The following is a 12,609-nucleotide window of genomic DNA, read 5'->3' as shown; positions in this document are numbered from 1 at the left end:
CACTGCGCTCTGCGCTTGCTGTATAAAGCAACACTGTAGACAAGGCTGTCACTGCTAGCGAATGACAAAGTACCTGTGTATGTGTAGAAATGGCGGCTCCTCTGTGGACTAGTGCCACAATTCCATCTACAGATACTTCGATAAAGTTCGTTAGATACGAATGAGGCTTTGTGCTTTTCGACACAGACGCATGCAGTTCTTGCTTCGGGAACTGCGGCGACTAGTTTTCCGCTTCGGTAGGAGTGGGACGACGACACATTCGGGAAAGCGAACAGCGTTGTGTTTGATGGCGAGCGGCGATCATGGGCAGACGGATTCGCGGTGCGTGGAGATGTCGTATGTGATTCACGAGACGACCAGAAGAACAGAACTCGGGGAGTGATGTCCACAACACGGTGCCACATGACCATGGGAATGCCAACATAGAAGCATATTGGGTGATTGTCATGAAGGCGTGCGCCATGGCACAGTGTTGGCCCAGTGTTGGCAAGTAACCTTGTGGGAAAGGCGGGAGGAGGTGTACATAATGGTACAGGGGGCAGTGGTGGCAAGAACGTCAGTTGCAGAGTCCGCGCTACAACTACGGCGTAGCAGGCGCCGGCGGTGGCACACGCCCGGACGGAATAGCCCCAGATACGTTGTCTTGTATCATCTGTGGCAGGTTTGGAGTCAAAGATGGCGTAAGGCTTGGAACAACAGTGGGTAGAAGCAGCTGTCGAGCGACCTCGGCAAGAATGAACTCCGATATCGCAGAGCAAGGGGACGTTCTCGCTAACTACGGTTAAGCCCGAAACTCATTCAACGCTGCTGTCAGCAAACGTTGTCTGCGGAGTTCATCCTAACTCTAATAAAGGTCAACAATTTTGAGGACGGTTTGTAGGTTTTTCGATAGGAGCATTTGAAAGGCACCGTCTTCGATACGTTTCAAGATATGACAGATCTTGTCGGATTTGGTCATTGATTTCATTGACGCGCTTGCAAGGGTCGCTGATGTCTTCTATGTAGTAAGTGTTCTCACGTGGCTGCTGGGAACGGTTGGGAAAACGCTCTTTGGCACGAGGATTTCACACCGTGGGGCGACGGAAAACTCGTCCGAAGCTCGTCTTGAATCCGGAACATTTGCGAAGATCATATCCGTGGTTTCCGAGCCACATGTTCTCGAAGCCCCTCAGGTAGAAGCCCATGTTGTTTACCTTATGAGCACCGTCTCATTTGTCATGAGCACTCATGCGTTCACAGGGTGAAAGCCAATCTTAGACGTCGTTTTCGTTATATTGACTGAAGATTGCTGGATCCCGTTGACGCAGCACACGAGACCATAGAAGGATGGGCGAGGCCGGCAGTGCAGTTTCGACTTGCATCATCAGGGATGATGGACAGAAACTTTCGAGTGCGGAGTTCCAGGGTTGGGGAAAGCCTCGCTACCTCTACCAAATATGTAACACGATGTAATGAACAAGCCAGAACGATAGACACGCTTATACTTTTAACCGATGATGTACAGTCCCCTCCGTGGTCTAAAATGGAAGACGTGCTGATGTTGCCTTGATGGCGTGGTGGTCTTTTTCCTGATTTCGCCTCTCATCTGTGCTGTCTCGAGTAGGTGTAGCCGTGCTTAACCAACGCAGGCCTCCAACTCAATATGAATAAATTACTAGGGGTACCTTGCGCTACAACTAAGACGACTTGAAGGCGAAAGCTCAAAGATGCATAGCTGAACCCTATGGCTCACCAAAGTCGATCTGTGACTCAGCACTCTTTTTGCTGGGTCAATCTCACCTGGACCCTCAAATCTAACATATATATTTTTGCAAGTCACTCCTGCCCTCCATAACCCCTTGATTCATTCTTAATTCCCCCTTTATTCACCCTTTACTCAACCTATTCCTGCTTGGTTTCATCACACTTGGTTCGCTCGATTACTCCAAATTTCTCATTTTCATCTCACTCTTGATTCACCCTATCGCAACTTGATTCACCTTTATTCACTCCTAATTCACTCTCATTTACTGTTCGCTATATTCGCTCACTCTAGCTCACCCCTTTAATTCGCAATCAATTCACTCCTAATTCAAATCATTCACCTCTCTGCATACCCATTATCACTTCAGTTTACTTCCTTCCACCCTTAATTGCGGTTTTTTGCGCGTTATGCCCTTTTATCCCAAGAGAACCACGCGGTTTTGAAATTGCCTTGAAACGGAGATCTCACTATGAAACATACAAGGCTTTTGCCTTAAAATGTCGCCTTGAAGCCAAGCAACTAAAGATGCTAGGACACGTGGTTTCCAAAGACAGTATTTTTCCCGACGCTTCGAAACTTCGTGCTGTCACCGATTTCCTGAAACCACGTCCCTGAAGGAACTTCGAAGCTTCATCAGAAAATAAAAAAAATCTTAATGTTTTGTATAAAGAAAAAAATGAAATAATCCCACTTAAAAGAATAGTTTATTAGCTTAAGTTCATTACAAACAATAGGCCTATACCATTGGTCGCTACCAATGGTTCGAGTTACAGAAACCACAGTGTATAAAATACAGATTTAATGGGAACTACTGGGGCTGCAAAACTACTCACGAACGTTGTCCAGAATCATATATGTAGCCTTGCAAAAGGCTTATTTTGTTACCAGTCACATTAGTCACTTTATTGTGAACGCAAGTCGGCTCCTCATCTCCAATTTTGGAAACATACGTTCTCTTCACCAAATAGGTTATATTTCCAAGCATATAAAACTGTAGGAAGAAAAAATACATTTTAGCATTAGAAGAGGAGCCTTTAAAAAGATCATCAGAAGGGAGCATACGATACGAAACAATCTGAATATTGAGAACCCGAGCAGATGAAATGAAACGTGCCGGAATGGTACTAACCGGTACCTCTAATGAAGCTGTATTCGAATATACTAACGGGGTGTATCATGCAGCTTAAAAGATTTAATGAAGAGACTTAAAAATACCCGGAAAAATACATTTATTGTCGAATTGCGCATTATACACAACCATTACGAATATAAAAAACATATTTCGCGCAAGTTATAACCTGCAATATACTCGCGAACAACACTCGTCAGAACACAAACAGCGCGCGTAGCCTAAAACCACTTTGTGTTCAACTTCTGCAGACAATTGTCGTTGGATATGGAATAGATAGGTGCATTTCATTTTCCCTACAATACCTGTGTATCACCGCTGCAGCCATGTTTTCACGTTGGTCTGTCTCCTCTGATCGCGGTCATAAATCTAAGAAAATCACCTATCAAACTTGTTCCCCGTCATCTGTTCCTGCTCTAGCCCAACAAATGCCTTCTGCTTTTCTTTCTAAGCCTACAAAGATTTTAAAAAAATTCTCCTACGCTGCATGGGCACGCCTGTCCGTGGTGTGGCGGCTCGCCATCGCTATATCACATTTCATGGGGCTGCAAAAATAGACCACCAAATTTAAATACCTTTTTAGGTAAATTTCAATTATCGAACACTTTGGAGTAATGGGAGGCACAACTCACCAGCTCTGACCCGGAGGTGCAGCTAGCGCTTTTGCGTCACGTGAGGCAGGTGGCGGAAGCAGTGGAGCCCTGAACTTGGGGCCCCACCAATCGAGGTCATAACCTTTCATCCCAATCCCTTTCAATAAAGTTATTTCTTCCTTCCTCTTATTGCACGTTGGCCGAAGAAAATTTGCCAGAAACTGTCAACTGAAAACGAAAGCTCAGGAACAGAAATTTTATTTGTTACCTGCGTACAACGAAATTATCGACGTTGGTTGCCGTTATCCTGTGCTAGCTACAGATTGTCTGAATAACCTGCTGAATCAGTGCCTAAAGCCGTACTTTCTTGAATATTAGGCAACATTACGCGCGCCACTTCCAATGTTGATTCCGCACGAGAAATTGGAATGGCTTGCCGATATCCGACGGATATCTGGACAAGACCCGAACGTCCAAGTCCTGCCCGGTACGCTACCGAATATTCGATGGATGTCTGGATAAGCACCGAACATTTATGTTCAATACAAATTGTTCTGTGGACGAACAAAGGACGTCGCATTTTCAACCTTCTAGAGCACTTGATAAATTTCGTTCCTTGGACATCTTACGCATTACTAGGGTACCCGAAAGCAGACATTGCAGGTAGGTATACATTTTAAAAGCGAATCTGTTTAAACTCTTGGTTATGCCCTGTCAATAGTGCGAACAAAAACTGCTCCTGGCAATGACGTCACCGCGCGACTCCTCTCCGTGCCGTGCACATGTTGCCTTGACATAGGACGTTAAGGAGATTGCAGGAGAGTATGCGCGCGTCATGCGCTATGCTCAGGGGAGAGAAAGAGAAAATAAGAGCGAGAGACAGAGAGAAAGAAATTGTAGCAGCACCAACGAGCCAACGCGCAGAGCTGCTGCCCACGCCGTCCACGTTTCACCATTTCACCGCGTTCGCGCCGAACGCGCGCGGTATCCGTGACTGCAGCAGGCACCTCTGGCGTCGACTCGTCAGGTTTCGACCAGCCACGCCCCGGCAAGTGTAGAGGCGCAGGTTGGCCATGACGTCACCGGGGAGCTTAAGCTCGGAGCCACCGTGATGGCGGCAGAACTCTCGTCGACTCTGTGGTGAGTACATGTACCCGGGACATATGACGACCGAACAAGATCCGGACATCCGAAGAAACCACTTATCTTAAAGCGCGTCGGGCGGCTACGCGAGAATCTGAGAATCTGCGCGTCGGTGGCGAGCCGATTCAGAATACCGTGCCTAGCAGCACTTAGCATTTCCTAGCAAAACTTAGCCAAGCCTAGTAAAACATGGAGAAAGCTAGGTCAATCACAAGCTCCGCTGTGTACTCCAGCCTTGCACCACTAGTGCAAGCTGGCCACATTTTTTTTGTCGCTATAATAGGTGTAGCGCCGAACATCCCTTACTTTCTTGGTGAGTGAGTGAGTGAGTGAGTGAAGTAACCTTTATTGGAGGTCCGGCGAGGGCGCCAGCGCGTCGCGCACCCGGCTAGTCCCACGTTGGGAGCGGCAGGTCTAGCTCACCGGCCCCGTCGCGGGCACGCCAGAAAGCCAGGATTTGCTTGTCTAAAGTGTGGCTACGCAGAAGCGAGTCCCACTCCTTTTTGCTGAACTTGGAGTATCTCGACCCGCACTCCAAGAGCATGTGTGCTATAGTGGAGGTCTGCCCGTAGAACGGGTAGGCATCGTTGCGATATACGTCAGGGTAAACTTCGTGTAGAACGGCCAGCCACGGAGATGTGCCTGTCTGTAAAAGTTTAATGGAAACAGCTTGCGCCCTATTCAATTTGGGGTGAGGGGTGGAAAGACCCTTCTAGACATGTGGAAGAATTTCGCAACCTGGTTGTGAGTATACAGCGGGAGCATCCCTGTGGCCGTAGGGGGGAGGGGTATGGGCGCTCCTTACAGATTGGATACCAAGAGCGTGGAAGCGGAGTCCAGGACGACAGAAAACTAGGTGGAGTGATGATGTTAGGAAATTTGTAGGCGCCAATTGGAATCAACTAGCGCTAGACTTGGAGATCGCGGGGAGAGGCCTTCGTCCTGCAGTGGACGTAATTATAGGCTGATGATGATGATTATGAAGTGTAGCGCCAATTGTTTCAGAACCGCCCACTTGTCAGCGACTTGCATATTCAACTTGCAAGTCCTGTCGACGTCCTACAGAGATCCGCACGTTACTCATTCAAATGAGAACGTCCAGTTGTCGCAGCGACTTCCTAGTGGGCAAGGTCCCGTAAACGCGTCGTCGAGGATATGATTGGAATGGGGAATCAGCATGCGAAATGTTATCTACGAACGTGTAATAGGAAACGGCCTGTCAGGCGACTGTGTGTCGGCTTTCCAGAAGGCGTTCTCTTTATATTTAAATAGCATTTTATGTTATGCTAATAGGAGCATCCCAATACACCGCACCCGGGTCGTTTTCGGCAATCACATCTAAGTATTCCGGCTCCCAGAACAACGGTATTTTGATTTTCTAGAAAGGGAGTCATGTTTTCTCATATCTTCGAGGTAAAGTACAAAGCTATAAGGCCTCATGCTCAAAAATAAGCCGTACTTTGTGTATGTTTTATAGCTTTCACCTTGAAAACTTTATTTAGTTGACCGTCCCAACTATTCCAGGCGGAAGGTCTTGAAAGAACTACCAGTGGACTTCCATGCCGCCAAGCACGTGCGCATTCTCTAGCACGCAATGTATGTGCTCTTGTTTCCACGCGGAAGGCATTGCATGCTATTCATTGCATGTGTTTGTGATATAGATGTATTGCGTAGCGTTGATTGTATACGGCTGCGAGCATTCCGCAGCTTTATGGTTTCAAGCAGCATTACGATGCAAATTAACATCCGCTGTACAAAAAATGGGCATTAAAGAACCGATTCAAAAGCCATCGCCTAAAATCGTCATAGGCTGTGCGCAACAGACAAATAATGCCCCACGAACATGAAATGTCAGAGTGCTGCATCTTCTGGACGTCCCCTGAACGTTTCAAAGGAACAAAGTACAAATTTTGTCATCCGTTGGACATCCGAATATCCGAAAGGGACGTCTCCAGGACGTCCAGTCGGACACCTTTTTTGCTCGAGGCTGTCCCGTAGACATCCGTAGTACCTCATTCGGATTTCTGCGGATGGCCATTAGATGTAATGTGCGTAGTTGGATGTCCGATGGACGCACCTCGGGTATTTCTGGCTCATTAGAACACACCGTTGCGAAGAAACTGTGCAACAATGCTTCAACGCATACCGCAACTCGTCCTTGTTCTTCAGCTGCGTATATCCGAAGGTCATTTTTCCTAAGAAAATTAGCAATTGGCATTTGATAAGTTTACCGAGGCCGCCGTCATCTCACATAATATTGTCGCTGTTCAATAACAGATTCATCAACATTTATAAAATGCAGTGATGCTGAATAAAACCCTGGGCCATCCAGAGGATCTCCGTAATGCCCGACCAGCCTATTGTGGAATCCTAACAAAACATAAACAAGTAAAATCGTATATTTTGTAGGAATAAGAAAACTTTCAGTTCCAAACTAAGTGCTATGCAACAGGCCATAAATGACCATGTTACCCACATCACACCAATTGAAACTTACTGCTTCCATAATTTTATAATTCGCTTAGGCCATTTGTTTTCGAAATCAGCCGGCTGCTGAAACATTAAAATATTTCACCAATATTCAAGGCTGGCTGAACAAAAACGAAGATATACCACCTTGGGAGCGAGAGTGAGAATAAACTTTTGCTTTGAATCAGCGCCTTCTGTGCCCTAGGGGCGGCTTCCCTAATCCAGGTAGCCGCAAGCCATGGTCGTTTCCTGTGTCCATTGAATCAGGCTGCGCTGTGTCTTCGGGTCTGGGTCTGATACCTCGGCCTCCCACTAGTCTTCGGTTATTGTTTGGGTGTATACGGGGCAATGTATTTCACCAAATTCCCATACCTTATGACATAGCGTGTCTGGGACATCACAATACGGTCAGAAGTATGAACGCTGAAGGGGGGGGGGGGGGGGATATTCGGTGCTAGAGGATGCCGTCGACGTAGCTGCCGGTTTGCAATGTCCTTAGGGTTACTGCCTCTTCCTTAGTTAAGCTGGGGTGAGGTGGTGGATAAGTTCTTCTGTCTAGACTCTAGTGCTGCACACTATTTGTGTACGTTTTCGAAACTGCATCTATTCTCCATGGTGTGTCCCGTGAGAAAGACTTGTGAACATGAGCTCGGGTGGAAGCGTCGGCTGCTTCATGGCCCAGCAGGGCCCCGAAGTCAAAAGGATGTGTGTATCTAATTGGTGCTTCTTGAGCGCTTCTGTAAGGATTGGTACGGCTTGCCTGGAGAATCTCCCTTCCCGAAAATACCAGTAAGCTGTTTGTGAATGAGTGAGTATTGTGCTCCCTCCCCACAGGTTGAGACGGCCAGGGTTATTGCTGTTCGTTCTACCGTGTCTACCTCTCTTGTTAAGATACTAGCTGTCATTCTCTCTTTACCCTATCTGTCGACAATACTGAAAGTTTAGGCTGGATTTTCTGAATATTTGGCTGCATCGGTGTATCGCGTGTCCGGATTTCAACCGTAGGCTTTTCGGAGTCTCTATTCTGGCCTCTCTGCTTCTTTTATGATGGGTTGGTTGCAAATTTTTTGGAATGGGTGCTACAGAGATCTACCCTCGGTTTTTGCCTCCGCGATTCTGCTTTTCTCGTCGCACAGTTGCATGCTTTCAGTATATTCAAGTCTTTGGAGTGTTGGCCTTCCTGTTTCAGTAAGTTAGAGACGTTCAAATTGGTAAGATTTGTGTTCTTTGACGATCTCCCCCCAGGTGCTGCGGAGACCTAAGCGGAGCACTTGTGTGGAGCCGCGTTCGGGGATACCTATGACAATCTTGAACGCCTTCCGGATGAGGGTGTTTAGTTTTTCTATTTCTCCGTTCTTGAAGTATAAGTAAGGGGTGCCGTAGGTAATTCTGCTAATGATAATGGCTTGGATGATTCTGACTGCATCTTATTCTTGCAAGCCAATGAGATTATATGCTTAGACTTCTGAAATGCAGATGGCACTCTAAATGTGAAGCCAGTAGCCGCCATCTGGCTAGAGGTAATGCAATGCTTGTCTCTGCATTGAAAGAAATGCATATTATCAGGACTCAGTTCTGTGGCTTTTTTAATATAGGGGTAACGATTTTGCAAGCTTCCCAGAGGTGGGGGGGGGGGGGTATTTAATTCCGCTGTTTCCATAGTTAGTTAAATTTCATGGTGGACTTCTCTACGTTTTATGTGATAAATTTTGTAAATTGTTCAAATGGGGGTCTTCTTTTTGGAAAGTAGTCCAGACCACGAGATTCGCCTTGCAAATTTTGAGGGGTGCTGTCACATAAGTGACGTGCGTCTGTGCCTCCTGGTCGTCGCTTCCCAGGGTTTATTCCAGTCCTGTCTACTGCACCTGGGGTATTCTCATAGTGAATGTGAAATATGGGGTGGTGTCGCTCGAGACTGCTTCAAGTTATTCTAGGGGTGCGCAGGTCATTTCATAATATTATTTCATAATGTTGTCCTGTGTCGTGGACATTTGGTAATGACAATTGTTTATTTTCGCATCAGTACAGTGTAATGACACGAGGGAGCGGCTGGAAAAAAGCTGTCATTTTGACAGCTTGACCAGGCTGCTGGCCCCCGCATTGGTGTTCACAGCACTGATATAAACGCAATCAGCATATGTGATTTCAGAAATTAAACAAAAACTTGCACAAATTACGCAAATAACAAAAATGAAGTTCTGTAAAATATACAACCCTATACCATCTCATAGGAATACATTAAATACATTCACATATTCCTATACAGACAAATATTCTTGTAAAAAGACGCAAAAGAAAAAAAAGCAGAAGGTGTACATTATTATGAAACGTATTTCTACTGGACGTAAGGCAAGCACGAAAACAAAGCAAACATACTGTTGCTCAAAAAAAAGAAAGAAATGCACCAGACCAAGAACCAGTTCGTGCTCAGGAAAAAAAAGGTTGAAAGAACTTGTCTAGTTTAAGTTGAAATAAGTACAAATAGCTATAAGGGTAGTGTTCTCCAATTGGATCACTTCGCTATTTAATCCATTTAATTGGTTATTTCGAAGCGTGTGTTGTCCATATGTTGTTCTTACTGTTGGTACTTTCCAAGATACCTTTTAGCCTGTTCAATATGTTGCAGAATTGTTTTGTAACGTGGTCAGTTGCTTAAGAAAACCCGATCCAGTTTTGACTCTTGTTTATATGCTCTACACAGTCGATATTCATATATTGTGATTGGCATAACCATACATTTCACACAAAAAATCTTGTGTATGAAGTCACTAGGTATATTTCCAATTATATGTTACAATTTCCAATTTATCCCAAACAAAATGACAGTGATTAAGGCGAGATTGAAACAAACTGTTCAAAATACGCATCAGGATTCTTTGTGGCAGTATATAGCCAATTGCGATAAACAATACCAATTACCTGTGACAGCTTTACTGCTAAACAATCGATATGTGTATCGTAGGATCAGGTTTCTTGAAAGACTACTCCCAATGTTTTAAAGCTGCGTATGATAGCGGTAAGTGAAGAATTTAGTACTATGGTTTTATTAACAACAACGTTTTCTTTTTTACTGCAAAATATCGTAGCTTTTGTTTTGTTTGTTTTTAACCTAAAACTACTTTGGCATGTCCTTTCGTCTAATTTATGGAGGGTTGAGTTAGACTCACCAATTAATTCTTCGACCGAGTGTCCTATTAGAAAGATACTGGTATCATCAGCGTAAATTGTATATTTTGCCGCTGAGTTTATATTGATAAGGTCACTAATGTAAAGATTACAATGAATGGAGCTCAAAATGCTAGATAGGATTTAATCAGATGCACAGCTTGGCCGCGATAACCATTGCGTAAAGCTTCTCAATTAAAAAAGAATGATTTATATGGTCGAAGGCTTTGCTAATGTCCACAAAAATTGCCAAGAGAAAATTTCCTTCGTTTACTGCAGTTAAGAATAATTCTTAAAGTGAATTCTCAGTGCAAACTCAGTGCTAAGGCCATTACGGAAACCCAACTGCAACGGAGTTAAAAGGTTACGTTCTTGTTCGAATTCAAGAAAGCGATCTAAAATTACTTTTTTCTGAATTTTTGAAAATACAGGAAGAATTGACAGGGGACGATAGTTGCCCATGTCATTTTTATTACCTTGCTTGCCGAGCATTATGGCACGAGCTACTTGCATTTCACGAGGAAGAACAGCCTGAGATGTTAAAAATTTAAGAAACACGGGGGGCTAAAAGATCAGCAACATACTTAATAGGTTTAATCAGAACTCCATATATGTCTGTTGCACGACTTCTACTGAGGCTATAATGATATGTTTTATTTCAATTTCATTGACAAGTATAAAAGACGTGCTTGCAATAAATACAAGATTATTTCCGTTATTATGCACAACGGGCATGTTAACGACACTAATAAAGAGCATAATAAATGCCTCTTTTTTATTTTATAACTAACTTTGTTATTTTAGCAGCAGTCACGTTATCTTTTAAGACAGAATTAAGTCTCTTCAACATAAGCTCAGAGCATTCAGCTGCAGCGCCGCTGTAATTTAGAGATGGGCAAAACGGCTCACTTCAGTGAGCGGCTCGGAACGGCTCAGCTCACTGAAATGAACCGTTTCATTTGAACGGCTCACCGGTTCACTTAAACGTGTAACCTGTGTTATGCATATTATATAGTTATGTGGCTTTGAAAAAAAACGATATATGCATAATTTATTAACCGTGTTATTGGTATTTTAGCTATGTTTAGAGAATATTTTTACATATATTAAAAGCGTGAATTTTTTTGTAATGAAGCTTTCTTTTCTGATATTGGGGATAAAATGCTTATTATACTGTGACAGGCAGAATATGACGTACTTTTTTCAGAAAAAAAATATGCAACTTCATCATCATTACAGAAGTTGGTCCGTTTTTGAGGGTACTTTAAAATCAACCTTTGTCAAGCTAAGAACACAAAAGTATTCTACATTATGTTTCAACTTTATTCATTTATTCACATACGTACGTTCACTATAATTTTAGTAAGCTGTAACGCCATGCAAAATGATTGTAGAAATAATTTCTTGAAGTACAATACAAAAATTATACGAAAGATCCACAAAACTGCCGCAAATACCTTTCGTTTTTTTTTTGTTTTTTTTTATTGAGTGCACGCGCGATACTGGCGATCATGCCATCATACACCAGGACAAAAAAAAAGAAATGAAGTTCTATTACAACACAACAGATCATTGGCCTCGTTTTATTGACGTGCTAACGATACACGCTCAGAAAATGCACTGAAGTGGATGTCATGGGCGACATTTTCATGACTACACTAATTAGCACAAATGAAGACCAGGACGTAAACTGTACGTTCACCTCCTGTCGTTAAAGGGCCCCTAAACCACCCAGAGGTCGAAATTTAGTTGTGGTGTTGCAGTTTTGCACGAGTCTACAACGATCACGTAGCCGCGATAATTTTTCGAAATGGTGCCGTAATAGCGGAGTTACACGCGTTTGATGATCGAAAAAAATGTCACAGTTTCGCCCTAAAGGCGAAGCAATGAATGCGATAGCAACACAGCAATGTCATACGAAGTAAGGTGAGCGGCTTTGGTAGCAATATGAATTGTAGTAAACATGAGCTGATTAAGTAAGCAGGTGTGCTGCGGCGTAAGTAGACCGCCATGAAGAGAGACTCGATGACCACGAGAAGGCGCGTGTGAAACGGTGGTGTTGATGAGAGGCGCTTCCCATGGGCAGCGCGTGCGAAGAGACACACCTGTAGCGCTGCACAGCCGATCCGGGCAGCATTGCTTGTGTAGCGTGCGTTGGAAAATGTGACCCGGCTATTACTAACTGAATGAACAAGCATGGTGTCAGCGCGCACAAGCAAACATGAATAGACCACACTGAATGACTGCAGACAACGACTGTCAAAACGCTGGCAGCAAGCGCATACGCCGTAGCGGGCCGGGGTACGTGCGGTCTATCGCTTCAACGGAAACTGAGCGGCGAATGCACAGCGCATACAAAGGTCAGA

The 12,609-nt window shown here is 44.3% G+C and overlaps 2 protein-coding genes across 3 annotated transcripts in view; both read right to left on the bottom strand.

Moving 5' to 3' along the window:
* Positions 1-12,609, bottom strand: part of LOC119465036 (organic cation transporter protein-like) — a 192,029-nt gene that overhangs the window by 142,420 nt on the left and 37,000 nt on the right. The gene's annotated exons all lie outside the window — the stretch shown is intronic.
* Positions 1-12,609, bottom strand: part of LOC125939993 (uncharacterized) — a 59,356-nt gene that overhangs the window by 37,796 nt on the left and 8,951 nt on the right. The window contains exon 2 of the mRNA XM_049655624.1: positions 2,578-2,735. Within this exon, the coding sequence (XP_049511581.1) occupies positions 2,578-2,735 (158 nt within the window). The remainder of the gene's footprint in view (positions 1-2,577; positions 2,736-12,609) is intronic.

Source organism: Dermacentor silvarum, chromosome 9 (assembly GCF_013339745.2).
Source record: "Dermacentor silvarum isolate Dsil-2018 chromosome 9, BIME_Dsil_1.4, whole genome shotgun sequence".
Lineage (NCBI taxonomy): Eukaryota > Metazoa > Arthropoda > Arachnida > Ixodida > Ixodidae > Dermacentor > Dermacentor silvarum.
The sequence above is the reverse complement of the archived record's forward strand: the minus strand, read 5'-3'. Positions and strand labels throughout refer to the sequence as shown.